Source organism: Lepidochelys kempii, chromosome 8, assembly GCF_965140285.1.
Source record: "Lepidochelys kempii isolate rLepKem1 chromosome 8, rLepKem1.hap1, whole genome shotgun sequence".
Taxonomy (NCBI): domain Eukaryota; kingdom Metazoa; phylum Chordata; order Testudines; family Cheloniidae; genus Lepidochelys; species Lepidochelys kempii.
This window is the reverse complement of record NC_136387.1, coordinates 31,291,958-31,309,890: the sequence shown is the minus strand read 5'-3', so window position 1 is coordinate 31,309,890 and position 17,933 is coordinate 31,291,958. Positions and strand designations below refer to the sequence as shown.

General features: G+C 40.8%; 1 protein-coding gene across 1 annotated transcript in view; it reads right to left on the bottom strand.

Annotated features, from left to right (window-relative positions):
- The window catches only part of DOCK2 (dedicator of cytokinesis 2), a 501,344-nt gene that overhangs the window by 29,881 nt on the left and 453,530 nt on the right, over positions 1-17,933 (bottom strand). Inside the window, exons 39-44 of the mRNA XM_073355961.2 lie at positions 17,571-17,660; positions 16,085-16,189; positions 13,244-13,385; positions 7,915-7,996; positions 4,050-4,134; positions 2,319-2,405 (exon numbers count right to left, since the gene is read on the bottom strand). Coding sequence (XP_073212062.1) covers positions 2,319-2,405; positions 4,050-4,134; positions 7,915-7,996; positions 13,244-13,385; positions 16,085-16,189; positions 17,571-17,660 — 591 coding nt within the window. The remainder of the gene's footprint in view (positions 1-2,318; positions 2,406-4,049; positions 4,135-7,914; positions 7,997-13,243; positions 13,386-16,084; positions 16,190-17,570; positions 17,661-17,933) is intronic.

Below are 17,933 nucleotides of genomic sequence, written 5' to 3'. Positions count from 1 at the left end.
TCAAAACAAGGAAGGTCAGAATAAGTAAAACTGAAGGAATCTTAAATTATTTTTGTACTAGTAATTGCCAACACCTCTTTGGCCCACCATGTACCAACAATACCTCAGAACTTGTCTATACAGACACTTCATGTGCAACAAGCCAGGGTGTAAATCTGCAGTGCATTAGCTTGCTATGCACTAGCTGGCCCGGAGGAGCCTGCTACCTTGTGCTAACACTACAGAACTATTAGTGTTTGGTAACAGGGTCCAAACAGAAAGCTAGTGTGCTGTAGATTTACACTCTGGCTTGCTGCACATAAAGTGTCTGTGTCGATAAGCCCTCACTTCAAAAGCCAAGAGGCTTGCCCATGACCACTTGTATGTATATTTTTTAAGACTGACTATCCCTTTTGTCAGGGAGTCTCAGGACAGTACCTTACAAAGGATATATGAGTTGTAATCTTTAACCACAGCAGGGCTGAGGTGTCAGTCATTTCAATGTATTGCACTAAAGTAGAGATTCTGTCAAAATCTAGTAGAAAAATTGTCAGGCAAGATATATGGTTATCTTCTACCTTTTACATAGATGTTTTACTCATTTGCAATAAAATGTCAAAATGCTATGTTTTCCATGACACATACAAGGTGGTTGAGGTAATATTTTTTTATTAGACCATCTTCATCTTGGTGAAAGAGACAACTTTTGTACTCCACAAATATTGGTCAATACTTTACCAGCCACTGGTAAAAAACTACCAACCACCTACCCTAGCAATATAAGAACATAATAATGGGAAGAGTCCATGTAGCCCAGTATCCTGTCTAATGACAGTGACCATTTATTCCTACCATTTGTTTCCTATCTTTTAACCAGTTACTGCTCCTCAAGAGGACCTTCCCTCTTATCCCAGGACTGCTTACTTTGCTGAAGAGCTGTTGGTGAGGGACCTTGTGAAAGGCTTTCTGAAAATCCATGTACACTATATCTACTGGATCACCCTTGTCCACACATTTGTTGACTCCAGTCAAAGAGTTCTAAAAGATTGGGGAAGCATGTTGTGTTGACTCTTCCCCAACATACCATGTTCAACTATATGTCTGATAATTCTGGTTTTTACTACAGTTTCAACCAGTTTGCCTGGTACTGAAATTAGGTTTAATCACACTGTAATTGCCAGAATTTCCTCTAGAGCCTTTTTAAAAAAATTGGCACTATATTAGCTACTCTGAAGTCATCTGGGCCAGACACTGATTTAAATGATAAGTTACATACCAGAGCTGTTAATTCTACAGTTTCATAATTGAGTTGCTTCAGATTCCTTGGGTGAATACCATCTGGTCCTAGTAACTTCTTAATGTTTAATTTACCTATTTATTCAAAAACTACCTTTATTGACATCTCAATCTGTCACCCTAGATTTGTCACCTTAAAAGAATGGCTCAGGTCTGGGAATCTTCCTCACATTCTCTGCAGAGGAGACCAATGCAAATAACTCATTTAGCTTCCGTGCAACAGGTCCGTCTTCCTTGAGTGATCCTTTAGCACCTTGATCATCCAGGGTTTGTCTACACAGGGATACAAAACCTGCGGCTGGCCCAGGTCAGCTGTCTCAAGCCAGTGGGGCTTGAGCTCCAGTGCTCAAAAATTGCTATGTATATGCTCATACTTGGGCTGGAGCCAGAGCTCTGGGATGCTGTGAGAATTCAGTCTCCAGCCTGAGCCCAAATGAGCCCTGAAGCTCGAGTCCCAGCAGCTTGAGCCAGCTGCCCAGGCCAGCCACAGCCATGCTGCAGGTCTTTTAATCCCATGTAGATGTACCCCCAGTGGCCTCCCTGGTTGTTGGCAGGCTTCCTACTTCTGATGTACTTAATTTTTTTTGCTCTTAGTTTTTGTGTCTTTTGCTAGTTGCTCTGCAAATTCTTTTTTGACCTGCCTAATTATACTTTTGCATTTGACTTGCCAGAGTTTATGCTCCTTTCTGTTTTTCCTCTGTAGGGTTTGACTGCTGGTTTTTAAAGATTGCCTTTTTGCCTCTAACTGCCTCTTTCACTCTGCTGCTTAGCCATGATGTCATTTTTTTTATTTCGGATATACATTAGTTTGAGCTTCTATTATGATGTTTTAAAATAGTTTCCATGTAGCTTTCAGGGATTTCACAAAAAAACCTAAAATGTACAGAGTAGCAGTCTTGTGAGTAGATTTAGAAAATAAATAAATAAACAAACAAACAAAAATTTGAACCATTTAATCTCAAAATAAGTCTGTGTTAGAACCGCTACACTGCATTTATATACATTAATTTGTATATCAGGATACTTAGCATGTAAATACCCACCTGTGACATGGAGACAACCTCAAACCAACGCAGAATTCCAGGAAGTTTGTAAGCTGTAACAAATGATGTTCTCTCAATCCACATAGACTGTTGTTGTTTTTTTTAAAAAAAGAGACAGGATTGAAACCTTAGTCTTTTCAGGATAGAAGTTGATAGAAATTACATTGCAAAATAAAAGATAAGGTAGAAAAATGACATAGGATAATTTGTGCATAGAAAGATGCAGCAAAGGGAATCCAGCACAGCAATTTGTGGTTTATTGTTTCAAAACTAGGTCATCATTACGCTCTCAGTCTCTACCAGGTAAGGAACCCCCAAATTTCTATTCCCAACTCTGCCACTATTGACTGTGTGATCTCTGGTAAAACACTTACTCTGGCCTTCTTTACTCTGAATTAAGAAACTTGAAGGAAAACAACTGGTCCTAGCAGCAGGAGGAGTTCTATATTACAGTGCCAGAATTGTAACCACATTGTTGCTGTAAGCAGGTTAGACAACATGGCAGATTAAACTGCTAGCATTCTGCCTTCCCTAATGCTCCTCCTATTATTGTTACCATGGGGAGCCGAGTTGGTGGTAGCAACAGTGGGAAATTTTAACAACAGGTCTAATGCAGACACAGCCTCACTGTCAAGTGTCCCATATGTAAAACAGAAATACTAATATTTACCTTCCTCAAAAGGTACAATGTGTTACTACAGTGTCTGATTCTTAGACAGACGCATTACACATCACCATGCCAGGATGTTAAAGTTCTAGAACTGGAAGCACAGGATACAGCTAGTGTCACTTGCTCTGGGTGTGGGACAGTGTGTACAGTCCCTGCCCACACAAGACCACACAACTAGTGGAATCACTAGTTAGTGCTATTAGTCACTGATCAGAAAAATACACATAATTTAAGTGCTTCGTACCATTCTGAAATAAGGTGCTCTTATAAATCTGAAAACTTAAGTTGTTTTCCCCACCAATATCCTGACAGCACTGGTTTACCATAAAACGTGACTAGAAAAATATATTCAACTACACAATTTTATGATATAATGAAACTTTATATATTTATTCCTCTAAAGTAAGAAAACTTACCACACTGTTGAACATGACATTATAAAAATCATATAATTTACAGCACTTGTAGATCTCAAAGTATATTAAAACCATGAACATTATTTGTAGCTATTGCATTACTGAACAGCTGATGTGAGTCAGTATGGTATATACAGTAGTCATCACTTCACATGAGTGATGAAAACAGACAATTTACACTCCTTAGCCCATACCGGTAGCTTATGAGTGGAGCAGTTATTAAGTACTAGTGGCGATGCATTTTATTGATATGTATTTATATTTTGTCTTGCTTAACAATAGAAAATTTTACTAGACAACTGTCCTGCACAACCAAATTGTATTTCACTTACTTAACAGAGAGGTTTTACCTAAAATCCAAACAACGAAGTATTAAGATCATAAAATGGGAAATTAGGGTACAAATCAGGAAATGTAAAACGAGACTATGTTGAAAAGTACTTAGAGTAATGTAAAAATAGAGAAGCCCTAGATTTAAATTGTACTGTAGTTGAAATGAAAATAGGTCTTGTTTCAGATCTTGAAAGTAGGCCTTCCATAGTGGGGCAGCTGGGCGTGACTATTAAAGGATTAATCTCTGAATTCACAAGCACAGCAACGCCAACATATTTTACAAAGATGCTGCCATGTCAAAAAATTACTTACAGCAAATTCATTTTCAGGGTCAACAGATCCTTTCCTGACTGGTCTTGAGTAGTGGAATCGTTGAACGTAGTTGGATTTATAAAAGCTGAAAGATTTAAAGAAGATGTAAAAAGCATAATTCAAGTACAGCTGGATCCCACCATCAAAGTAAATGGCTTTCTTTTTGTCTGATTTTATTTTTTAAATTAAGTGTGATTTAGTGTTTGTGAAAAGTGCAGCAACAACAGCAAGGAAGACTGAAATCATTTATTCACCGAACAGGGACAGTAGCACTAAGTTTCATCACAGATGTGACTGTGACCTGGAGGATGTGAGCCTTTCAAAATATGGCTGAAATACTTAGGGGAAGCTGTAGTGGAGGGTTTTGCTTTTATTGACATGCACCTCTGAATTATGTTTTATGGATTGACCCAAAAAGCACTGTATATTGTTAAGAACAGTAAGTGACCAAGTGGAGTAGATGATATTTTGTTTTGGACTTAAATGTGTGCTTGTTCAAACACTTCCGATGCCAAATCAGTTGTTCAGATCTCTGGATAATTCTGCCTACAACACAGCAAAATAGCTGTTTATTAAACATGAAGCCATAAACAACTATTTCTTATCACATCTCGATGGATTTTGAAAAAAAAAAATCTAATAGAATGGAATATCAAGGTCGAATACACCAGTAGCATCCAGTGAATTTTCATACTATGATCTCCTTAGCTAAAAAATAATCTTCAACTACTGTTGCACAGCAAGAGGAACATCCACCTCGCCCTGTCCCTCCCCCCCCACCCCCCGGCCCACTTTACCATACAATTAGGGAGGATTGAGAGGTAACTTGAAAAGAACACAACACATACTTACATACTTTAAATATTTTACTGCCCAGGAGACTTTATTTATTTATAGGAATTCAATTTAAAGCAAAGCCAAGCAGAGACAGACTTTGCAGGGCAAAAACAATGTTTTAGGACTAGGTGCAACTTACATAAATATTTCCAGAAAGAATTTCAGAAATGACCTGGTATTTTGGCTAAGTAGGCTTAGAAAACATAGGGCCGAGTCTGGCCAAAGAGCACTCTCATTTTGCTCATTATTGTAAGTGTATGATTCCTGAACTAGGTGACAACCACTGAAATTACCTCTTTGGTAAATCACACTGATTAAAGAGGCATATCAATTCAAATAATTTTATATAACCACTTTTAGGACAGAAATTTTCAACCACTTTACTAGAATGAATGCACTAAAATCACCTCTTACAAATAAGAATTATACTTACAAACAAGTACTCTTCTCAAAAATAAATCCTCCCTATTTTTGGTGGAAGAAATTTAGTGCAGTCTGGCTGAGTTCTGCGTCTGAGATGTGATTACAAAATCTTACATAAGGCAAAAGATTTTCCTTTATGCAGGGGATTTCAAGAGTCTTACAGCACCACGTTCAAACTGTTGCTGGTGTTGCAGTGACTTTAAAGTCCAGTCAAAGAGGCCAGTTTCACTGAGGTGCTTGTCAGTCACCAATTATAAAATACATTTAAGTTGAAACTGGGAGCACCAAATTACATTTCATTTCAAAATAAGAGAAATGTGCTTGTTCCCATCCTTTTAGTTTTAGGTGGATCATTCATGCTTTTGCATTCTGGATTAGTTGCAATATCTGTAAAGATGCTACTGACAAACCTGCAGACAAAGAATTGCAGAAATCCATTCTGAATGTAACAAAAGCCTGTGGAACAGCTTATAAATCAGAAGGAGCCAGGGCAGTTAATAAGGCAATAAAAAGCTGTTGAACTTTCAGCCTTCTTTTTGAAGAGACTTAATGCCAATATTGTAACCCTGAGATTCCTTCAAATGTGGAACTACATGACACCATCCTTCCCAAGCAAAATGCAGCTGCCTCACATTGCTTTCAGAAAATTCTCTTTGCTAAGAATCAAGACCCTTTTATTCAACTAAGAAGATATCACTGAGTCTTCTATTTCTGCAAAGCTGCCTGAACAGGATTAGACTAAAAAGATAAGGATAATTTGCTGTTATCTGTGTGTTCCTGAAAAGAAAGATATTACCTAGCAGTGATCAGTTCCAAGGACAGCATGTATAGTGCTAATATCCTTGACATATATGAAAGCTGAATAGGTTGGGTGCAAGTGGTGAGAGAGCAGATTTGAACCAAGCTAGCACATTTCCACTCCATTAAAGATGTACATTTTTCTTCCCATTGAATTAAAGCCTTCTAAACCAATACATGGAATGCCAGCAATTCACCTCTGCAATGTCTGCCTTACTTCAATAGTAAGGGCACACTGAAAAGGGAATTCAGTTTTGACCACTTTTTCCTAGGACTACTAGTAGCAATAAGAGATCTGAAACTGGATCAGCTAGATTATTATTAATATGTGGGACATCAGGACCCAGGTATGTTTCTGGTAAAGTGACCAGCTAGCAACTGTGAAAAATCGGTACAGGGGATGGAGGGTAATAGGAGCCTATATAACACAAAGCCCCCCAAATCGGCACTGTCCCTATAGAATAGGGACATCTGGTCATCCTAGTTTCTGGGAAGGGTTTTTGGGGGATAGAGCCAGTCCCCAGGAACAAAAGACTTCCCAGGAGCATGGTGAGCCCCCGGCAACTGGGTAGGGAGGGAGGTGAGGTGTGTGAATCCAATCCAGACTTGGACTTAGGAGGAAGATCCACCCCCCCTAGGGCACCAGGATTCTCCCTCCCCAGCTTATGAACTCAGGGAGCAGTCTTCTGAGGGCAGAGCGAGATGAGAGTAGAGCTCAGGAGAGGATAAGCAGGGAAGGAAGGTTCCAGGAAGGAGCAAAAAAATAAGTATGAGTAGATATGTTGGGAAAATTAGAGAAAGCAAGAGAGTGCCATGCAAACACTCGTGAGTTTTAATGTTCAGAGGTGACAGCAGCTGTCTCAGGCAGGGAGGGCAAGCAGGATGAGTGGTGTCACTGTTCCTGGACCGTCAGGGCTCTCTGAATTCGGCATGGTGGAAGAACAGAAAAGCAGCTGTTGCAGAGATGCTGTCTTGGTGTTGCTGAAACCACCAGAGGTGACATCACTGGGAAGAGAGGGAGAGGAGCCGAGCATTGCCCCTGAGGCTACAACAGCATATAGAGTAGTTTTTAAACTGGACCTGTCGCTGGTCCTCTACTAATATTGGTTCTGCTGCCCCCAGCGCTTACCTGTGTGCGTTTGTTTAGGTGGTTCTTGCTACTAGCCAGGTAGATCTTCTTTTAATCTAAACCTATCCCCAGTTACCTATTGCTGCTGCTCTTAGCCCATGCTTTAAATGAGTAGTTTCAGGAGGGAATTTGAAGGAACTAACATTTGCTTCCTTCTGATTCCCATTGACCTTACTCTGTAGGCTGTGAGGAAGTGTATTAGCAACAAACAGTGGCATTGGTTTGGAGGTCAGACAAGTATACAAACTCATGTTGTGTTCTAGAAAAAAAAAACCACATCCTCCATCCCCTTGCAATTTCCCCAGGGAACTGGAATAAGAGGCTGGGAACTGTGTTTTTGGGAGAAGAAAAGCAGACTGTGGCAAAACACTACCCAGGCACACAACCGTTCAGTCCCACTGAAATCAATGAAGCTGCAGTGGGTATATATTAGAACAGATTCTGGCCGCATATCCAGAGTAATTTGGGCTTTTTTCTGTAAGCATATGGTAGTGTTTAAATGGCTGATGAGATTCTCTGAAATGTCAGGAAAAATACATTTAGTAACTGAGATAAGTGCATGCACCCTGGCTCACCAATAAATTGGCTGTGTTTATAAAAAAAGTCTTTCTCCATAGATTATTAACCCAGACTCTCACACCTTTTATGGTATCATTTATCCAACAAAAATAAACTTACTTTATGATTTGATCGGGTACTGGCTTATTTTTGAATCTGGTATGCTCCTCCAAAACTGGTTGCACAGTAAAGCACTGAATGTCTAAAATCACACAGGTTAAGGACATATGAAAGATAGTATGTAGCCTGGAAAACAAACAACATGTTGTCCAAGAGCAATCTTCCTAAGATTTTTATTCTAGAGAGGAAATATTTGGCGTTAACACTGAAAAAACAGACTAATTTTGAGATAGATACAATACAGTATCAGTTATCTGAGTAGGTTTACTGTTAGGTTAGTAGGCCTGAGAGTTAATTTATCACACTGAATAGTTTATTGTACTACAAAACAAAGCCTATTTGATACAAATATTTTCATTACTTAACTTTGACATAGGCATAGCGTATGGCATCGATTGGCAAAATGTCATGATGTTTAAAGATTTAGATCTTTGTCCAAATTACTGTGTGTCTGTAACAGGGTCGGCACCCACCTCTTGTGCATGCCCCCTATTCTCTGGCTGATAGTGCCTGCAAACACAGTTCTTTCATGGGGGGCAGCCCCTACCTCTCGTGGATGGCCCCCTTTCTCTTGGTTAGGTGTGAGCCTGCTTTTTTTTTTGGTCTTACATCAGGGTGGCGCCTGCCTCTTGGAAGCACCCCACCCCAGCTGCTGGTTCTCTCAGCTGGTCTTTGGCAGCTCAGACCTCTGGCTGAGCTGTACACGCTGTCCCCCCTTTCCGGGGTATACAGTTCTGAGTTCTTATCATGGCCCTGGTATGGTGCCATAGTTCTTAGGCTTCTTCCCTGAGGTACTGCCTTCTTCAACCACCCAGCCAGAGCCCATTTCGGTACCCTCAACTGGTGTCTTTTTCAGCAGCCCTCTCAGGGCTCAGTCTGCAACCAGACCAGCAGGGCCCATCTCAGTACTCTCACCTGGTCTGGCCAGGTCCTGGGATCAGTCCCCTGGGCTCAGCCTGCCTGCAGTGACCTTTTCATGGTCCTGCTGCTACTCTATCCATCCAGCCAGGCACCCGGTCTTTGGCAGCCTCTGCTGGGCCCAGTTCCGTCTGGTGAACTCTCTGCAGTCAGCTATCTGCAGTTCTGCTGTTCGTCTAGCCAGCCAGGCACCTGGTTCTCTCTCATCAATTGAAGGTTCTGCTCTGCTGCTTGCCTTTTATCTGGCCCTTCTGGCCCCTTATTAGTCGCTCCAGCAGCCCCCTCTAGGCTGCCCCCCTCTAGGAGGACTTCTCGCCACTCTATTCTGGGGCAAGGTGATGCAAGGCCAAGAGGCCTCCAGGCCTAGTCCACCCTGCCACAGTGTCACTTGTGTCTTAGATTTCCATTTTATAAGTGGGTGCTTAGTTTCAATAGAATATTGTGTGGGCATAAATCATATTCTTACACATTTCACTCAAGCACTTACAGTCAGATTCTGCCATCTTTCCTTACGTGTGGAAGTGCCTTGCTCTATGCCTAGTCCCATTCACTTCAGTGGGACTACCTAGGTGTAAATTGCTCTTTATTCTGAGCAAGGATGTCAGACTCTGACCTTTAGAGAGGAAATATAGTCTAGTGATTAAGGCACTGGACTGGAACTCATGAGATCTGGGTTCCAGTGTTATCTTGGGCAAGTCTGTCTGTCTCTTTGGGCTTCAGTTCCCCATTTGTAAAATGGAGGTAATATTACTTTCCTCCATTTATTCTCCAATGTTCCCTCCATTTATTACTCCCATATTCCTTCCATGTGAGGTGCTCAGATACTATAATGATCAGTGCCATAGGGAAGCCTACAAATAATAAACACACAGTTTTAAAAGGAGATAAAAATAATCCTGGGTTTAAACTGTAATATCTGATCCTTTGGTTACCCTTTGCTCACCCAAATGCTGGGGGCATTTGAATCCAGACCCAAACCAGTGGCTCTCTAATGGTCCAGATCAGAACATGAGGAAAAGGAGACAAGAAGTGAGCAATCTACCAGGAACATTCCAAACAAGAAAATACCTTTAAGCTCTTTTTAAAATAAAGCGGAGAATGATTATTTGAGATGGATTTGATGATGTAGCACATTCCAAAGGCTAGGAACGCCCACAGCCATGGCGCCACTGCCTGGTGACATAAGGAATGATAGTGGGATCTGTAAAGGGCAGGTGGTGTACAAGGGCAGTTTCAATTAGAACAGGGAGGTCATGCATGTGGCCTTTAATGAAGGCCTTGTTCAGGGAGGTCATGCATGTGGCCTTTATTGAAGGTCTTGAATGAAAAGCCTGTAAAAGACAGGAATGCCACCTGATACACGACCTGCCACTTTAAAGGTAGCCAATGCTATTGCTCACTACAGTTGTTACACGCCAAGTTGGTAAAGGTAAACTGTGTGTGAACTCAAAAGAAGACTAAAACAGAGTGCCCCAGAACTGGGGGAGAGAGAGGATGGGCACACAAGCCTTAGAAGAGAAACAGCCTATATATGTGAAACTGGAAACTGAGGTGTCACGTGAATAGGTGCTTGTCACTTTTATGAAATGATCACTCTCTGAAGCCAAATTCCTTCAGGTATGGCTGGTGCCGCAGCTCCCTGTCAGCTCTGGAGAGCTGAACTCCGGTGAACAGCCTCCTCCAGAGTTTTCAGATGTACTCATGTTTGCTCATTAGTTTCGCTTTTCATCAAAAAACAAACAAACAAAACAAAACAAAACAAAAAAAAACAACAACCCCCCCCAGTCCAACAAAGGCATTTCAAACATTAAGGGCTTGTCTACAAGTTGTGTTAGTGCAGCACCAGCTGGGGTAGAAATTCTAGTGCACTGCACACCAGCATGTTGTGCATTAACTGGCCTGTGTGGACCCTGCTGGTGTGCAGCACAAGTTTCCTAGCGTGTGTTAACGTAGTACCACAGGACAACATCAGCACAAGCTAGGAAACTTTTAATATGCACCAGAATCCACTTAGGCTAGTTAGTGCACAACTAATTATGTAGACAAGCCCTAAGCGCAGTAGTACAGGTGCATTTTGGGGATGAAGGGGGAGTATTGTTCAGAATTATGTCACTGTGCCACCAGGGTGTTTCTAACATAAGCAAAGGATTCTTGAGAAGGAGAGGAAAGACCCAAGCTGGTGAGACAAGACGTGTCAGTGACTAAGTAGATTTAAACTTAGATTTCAAATGTTAGAAAAGCATGTGCATGATTTATTTACAAGCAGTTCTAGGAAGCCAGCCGATGTTCTGTGCAGCTTTTGAGGACAATTGCAATATACTGTTCAAATAAAAATGAAGTGTGTTTGGTTATTACAATAGACTACTGAAACGATGCCCAGCAGGTAGCCACAGGCGGGGTGGATTTCAAAAGCTATCACATGTCTGTATGCTAAAGTATGTTTTTTGAAGGGAGGGTGGAGGGTACATTAAGTACAATAAGAGCTTCTCTTTAACTGCTCCCCCCCTTGAGTGTTGGGGACTGAGAAAGGAACAGATGATATCTCGACAAGCAGTTATGAAGTATTCTTAAAAGATATGCATAATGGTTACAAGACTTTAGGTTCCTGTTCAGTAAGTGAGTCAGGTCATTAAAAAGCATAGTAAAAAATAAACACTTATATTTATGATGTTTCAACAAAATATTGCCTTTTCCTATAATTCAGAAATATCATGGAAATGAAAGGAACCAAGAAATACTGGAAAGATGTAAATAATACTGATATGGTGTGAAAGCACATGAATTAGCTAAATTTAGCTGTTCATAACATTTGATGTTACAGACAGAACAAATGCATGAATTGTATTTAACAGCACCACTTTGCACCGACAGCCCTCCAACTGAGCCTCTCAAAGTGCTTGCCAAACAATAGGAATCCATCCTCACAGTTTTCCTGTGAGGTAAAAATCCTTACTGTCCTTTTTACAACTGAGGGACAAAGTGGGGAAGCAACTTGCTCAAGGTCATACAGTGCATCTGTTGCACATCCAGGAAAAAAAAAAAAGTTTGCTGGTGTTCAGTCCCATGAAGAATATAGGAATATTTGAGCAATGCAGGTTACAGATTTTGACTGAACTAATGGTCAGTGGAACATCATGCTTATCTTATTTTGTCTGTTCCACACAGGTTATGTCTGCTAGCCTCACCCTCTTTTCAAGTTCAGTGCAGTTTCTATCTATTACCAGTTCAGAACATAATATATTTTTCTTCCATTTGCATCCTCTAATTAATCCCTCACTGTTCTTCCTTTCCCTTTTCCAGTTCAGACCAGTGTACTTAGGCAAGTTAGCCAGTTTAAACAAAACCAAACCAACTGGTCATATGTACCCGCAAATATTTGCGGACCAAAACTTTTGAAGTTCTAGGATGGGATTTTTAAGACCCACCAATGTTGGCATAACTCCGCTCCTATTGAAACCAATGGGAGTTTTACCATTGATTGCCATGTGACATTCCACAACAGCACAAGACACCCATTGTACTAGGTGTTGTAGAAACACAGACTAAGAGATAGTCCTACCCACAAAAAGTATACATAATCTCTTTTGAGTGTGGTGTGAAGGGAATTAGACATACAATTGCTGTTCGCATTAATGGGAGTTGTGTACATGCTACTGCACACGCATGCTGAACACATGCCTTTCCATAAAATCATTTTATAGTGATTTAGTTCACAGTGCTGCACTGCCTCAGTCAACAGATTTACACCATACTACTGTACAGGAGCCCCTTGCCTGTAGGCACCTTCCTTCTTAACATAGCTCCACCTTAGAATCACACGGTTAGAAGGGACTGCAAGATTCATCTAGTCTAACCCCCTGCCAAGACACAGGATTTGTTGTGTCTAAAATACCCAACACTATCCAGCTTCCTTTCATAAACCTTCAGTAAAGGAGCTACCACGACCTCCCGAGGCAGTCTGTTCTGTGGTCCTACTGGTCTTGCAGTTAGGAAGTTTTTCCTGAGATTCAATCTAAATCTGCTATGCTGCAGTTTGAATCCATTGTCTTTTGTCCTGCCCTCTGTGGCAAGGGTGAACAACTTTTCTCCATCCAGCCTTGTATGTCTTGAAGCCACATCTGCTTACTAATACTGGCAAAGTCCCTTTTCTCTGAACCAAGTACATCTACAGGCAAGCAAAGCAGCTTGATTCTATTTTTTCATTGTTAAGAGGATTTGAGGATGCTCAGCACCTCAAGAGACACTCACAACTTTGAATGATCAAATCCCCTAGAGCCAACCTCAGTAACAGTGACTGCCATTGCTGCATACCATGATTCACAGGAACCATGAACTTCAACAGTGTTGCTATCAGACTCCCTTGACAAAACAAATTTTTCCTTATTCTGTAAATTCCTATATTTAAGGATACATTGACCAGGAGAGTTTTTCATGTCCTCTCCAGGGGCTGAGGTGGTATTCATCTTCTCTGCATTTGGGAACTGGCTCATCAACTGTGCTTGGAAATCTTCTCTCCGCTCATACTCCTTCCCACGGTAGATGAACACTTTGTTCTGCAAGAGACGAATACTAGATTTCCTAGACTGGAAGGTCTTTGGGGCAGGGGCTGTGTGTGTGTTTGTACAGGGCCTAGCACTGTGGGGTCTCTGAACCTGATAGGGGCCTCTAATTGTTTCAGAAATATAAATAATTGATTCTAACCCACTTCCACTAGCTCCAGGAAATTGTCACTGATTCCCCCAAAGAAAATACTTCATGCTGCGAGACAGAAAGAGGAAAAAAAGACTGAATTCAGAATGTGCCTTTACAGTAGTAACTAAACAGAAAATGGGGAGGTGGGCAAACTGTTAAAATTCCTTTTCTTCTTTCCCCTTTATGAAAGAAACTTGCTTTATAATATACATATAACCTCTCTTCTCCCTGTTCCTCTCCCCAGTATTATAAACTTCTAATTTACAGCACAGTCAATTCCAAGGAGTTCTCATCTGTTGTTCGGTGTACTTGGTGTGACGAGATCGGGAAGGAAAGAGGCAGGTGTCCTTACAGTTATATGAAACACACCCATTCAGTGTTAATTTTTGAAGCAGGGGGAAATGTCATTAATATTAAATTAAACAAAGGCGAGTAGTCAAATCTTTAGCCTAAATACCCAACACCTAAAACCTAAAAATAAGGTGAAATTATCTCCTCTGCAGGTGTTCCACTGAATGTCCTCCACAAAAAACCAGTCTGTAAGGCTGAACTGGTGAAGGGAGGCATTGCATTTGCTACTCAAGCATGAGGGTGTATTTCAAGCTATGTTGGAACTACCATAGTACCTTAAAGTACACCAAATGTACCTATGTGAGGGGTATACTTACTGAGACAGGGACTCTGGACAGTGGTGAATATTTCAATGCACTAATGCTTTGACAAACACAATAATACTGAACATGGGCAGAAAGACCTGTCCTGGTAGCATCTCAGAGTCAAGACAAATCCCGTGATACTGAAAATTTAGAAATGTTGGCTGGGATTTTCAAAGAAACCTAAGGGAATTAGGCTGCCAAATGCCAGTGAAGTTCAATTGGACTTAGGAGCCTAAGTATCTTGAGCTCTTTTGACATCCCTATTTTTATTTGGGTTCTCGACTGAGGTTCTAAGATGGTGGTTGTAAAATGAAAAAAGGCAAACAATAGGTGAACAAGCATAGGGGTGGGTCAATGAGTGTATGTGCATTTAGATAGGCAGTAGTGCTGATTCAGTGCCCATCTATACAGAGAGTTAGTGTGTGGCAAGTTGAGGTGTAAATCTACAGCGTTCTAGCTTGCCATGCAGATCCTGCTACCTCACACCAAAAGCTCCATAATTCGCTTTGACCTATTGCTGTGGGCAGTACCAAAGCTATAGGCAATGCATCAAAGTGTACTGTGGAACTTTTAGGGTATGTCTACACTGCAGCTGGGAGCAATACATCCAGCGCAGGTTGACAGATTCAAGTTAGCACACTAAAAATAGAAGTGTGGATGTTACAGGCCATATGGCCGTGTGACAGGGTGCTACCTGGGGAAGGCTGCAGGCCCAGGTGAGGGCAGTTACACATTTTCTGGTGGGGGATTGTGAGTACCCAGGTGACAATCACAGGGCTAACAAAGTAATTGGGGAGAATACAAGGGGCAGCTCAGGAGGAACTCAGAAGGAAGCTCAGAGGGTGAGCCTGGGCAGGGGAGTCTATCTTTGCTGTAAGCCTGTATTGCACAGTATTACCATGTAAGAGGGAAATAAATGGTCTAAGACAAACAGCCCAGGATATGCGGCTGTGAACCTATCTGAACTAGTCAGGCAGTGAGGTTCACCAGGTACAGACAGAACAGGCAACTCCTATTCTCAGGCTCACCCAACCTCCTGCCTCTGAGCTCGGGGGGCTAGCCCAAGTCTTTGCTGGAGCTGCAATATCCGTGGTACTATTAGCGCACTAGCCTGAGTGGAGCTAGCACCAGTCTGTCTGTGTGGGCTGGGAGGCTTGTTCCCAACTGCAGTGTAGATATACCCTTAGTGCGCAACTTCAGGGTCGACACGACCAGTTAGGTGCAGCAAGCTAGAGCACTGGAGACTTAACCTAAGCGTGCCATAGAATATTAGGGTTGGAAGAGACCTCTGGAGGTCATCTAGTCCAATCCCCTACTCAAAGCAGGACCACCTGCTATATCATCCATGCACTCTCTCTTATTTCTCTGACAAGCCCCCAGAAGTGTGGACATGCACGCTTCAGGTATAGCTAAGGAGCAGTTCAGGTGTCATTTTTTGTTCACTCATAAGGAGAGCTACAAAAAATTACAAGTGTGTGTGAAAATGAACTAGATTTTAAGTTTTGATATGAACTCCAAACATCATTCCATTACTTCCTGGTACCCTTGCCTTCATTAGTCTGTCTGTGAAATATGTAAAATTTGGGCAGCCTCTGCCTACTTATAATATCTTGTAAGGATTCAGCATGCTGCCTTTTTACTCCATCACTACTACTACGAGGGTATTCTAGTCTACAAGGGAAATCAGAATAAATCAATTTAGAAGCATTTCCATCTGGGAAGGCTTTAATATGCTATTATAACAAATAATACTTCAGATAATTGTGAAATCTAGTGTCAATGCAGGATTAAATGAAGATCGGTTTTCCCCAGAGACCAACTACATTTTTACTAGTACAGTACAGTGGTGTTTATATGAGTATATAAAAAAAAGTTGCAGGAGAAATATACATAGAGAGACTTACCCTGAGGAATGTGGGAAATCCTTGGCCATAATATCCGACGGCAAAGTAGTCTGGTTTAGGCCTCAGAATTTTCATGATGTTTTCATAAAATTTAGCTTGTTGAATCTGAAATCAAAAATGATATTTCAGTCTTATTGTTTCAGAATCATAATACTTCAAGGAAAATGGTTTCTATTTTAACTCATTACTGGGATATCTTTTAAAAAATTTAGCATTCAGTCACTCTTTACACAGTTTTCTTGTGCCACATTAATTGTTTTATAAATTGTTTATGTAAGTATAATACACAGCTAAATTAAATGGGGTTAAACAATTTAAAATGAACTGTATGCAAAGTCACATATATCCCTAATGAGCAAGCGTGGAAACAAGCTGTCAGACACCTCAGAATTATACTAGGTAGGATCCATCGTAGCTAGCTGAACTTCACTGATAAGGTTAATGAGATAATGAACTTGAAAATGTTTCATGTCCTTACTGTAGCTTGGTGAGGACTGGGCCAGCTGTTCAGCATAATGCTAGAAGTCATGCATAAGGGGCAGACGTGTGTATGCTATTCTGAGTTGAGAACAGTGCTTCATTTTATTTACTGTGTCCTCAAGTATAACATTGCATTGAGTCTAGGCTATGTAAATGTGGTCTGCAAGAGATTTTTTTAAAATAAGGGTTGTAATCTTTTGATTTATCACATATGGAGGAAGTTTGAAAAAGTGCATGTCTGAGGAGTGGTCGGGGTTCCTCCAGATTTGTTTTTCACCTTAAACATTTCAGGAATATCAAGTTTTGACTCCCCTGGAAGCTTCAGGAAGGTGTCTAACACCTTCACTGAAATGGCAATGGTGTCAAATCTTCAAAAAAGGCTTCTTTATATGTGTGAGTAAAAAACAAAACACTCAGTGTTTAAACAGCCGGCCTAAAAATCCTGTCTTCTTTCATTTTCTCAGCTTTCATTCTACTGGCTCTTGTGATTGCACTACTTCACTAGTTCTCCATTCACCACAGACTCTTCCAGGCTTGACAGGATCTGAAATTCTAATGTCAAAAGCATATGCGGGGAGAGGGAATACTTTAAACCTTTTTTTCTACATCATAAAGAAGAACAAAAAAAGGGCACAAGGCTATTCTGTATCCTTTAGGTAATTTTTAAACCTTGCAAGTCAATTAATGCAGGGTAATGACTCCTGGGATTTGCTTGGTCTCATCTCATCTTATCTCTAGAATAGTGTCAAATGATTAAATATGCATACATACATATATAATAATTAACCACTTTTGTAAGGCTCTTTAGCACAGAAATTTTACTATTTAATTTGGTATCAAGGTATGATCGGTGACAAAGTAAAGTATGTGAAATGATCTAAAAATCAATATGGATAACAAATTCCTATGGACTCTTCAAAAACTCGTTTACCTATCTACCATTTGAGAGTTCAAAAATATTCATTTATGTTCCTGAAATGTTTTGGAGGGCCATGTATGTTCTTACCAGGTTCTGGCTTAGAAGTTCATAGTCAAAAACTTCCATTTCGTATTGTTCTGCTAGCTCTTTGCATAAGGATATTGATTCTTCCCACATCTGCAAAGTAACCACATATTCTAAAGTAAAATTACACAGGCAAAATTGAACACCAACAAATAAGGTTTTAAGGAACCACTGTTTAACTATGTATCCTTATTGTTTAGGCTATCTCTAAGCTGCAGATATTTATTAACCGCAAGTATGGAATGGAAGATTCAAGGCACCCATAATTCCAGGACAGCAGCTTAATGTGCAGAGTAAAAATATTTTATGGTTCATTATAGATAGGAACAAGTGAGTCTCCGGTACAGTTACGAGAACACCTCCAAA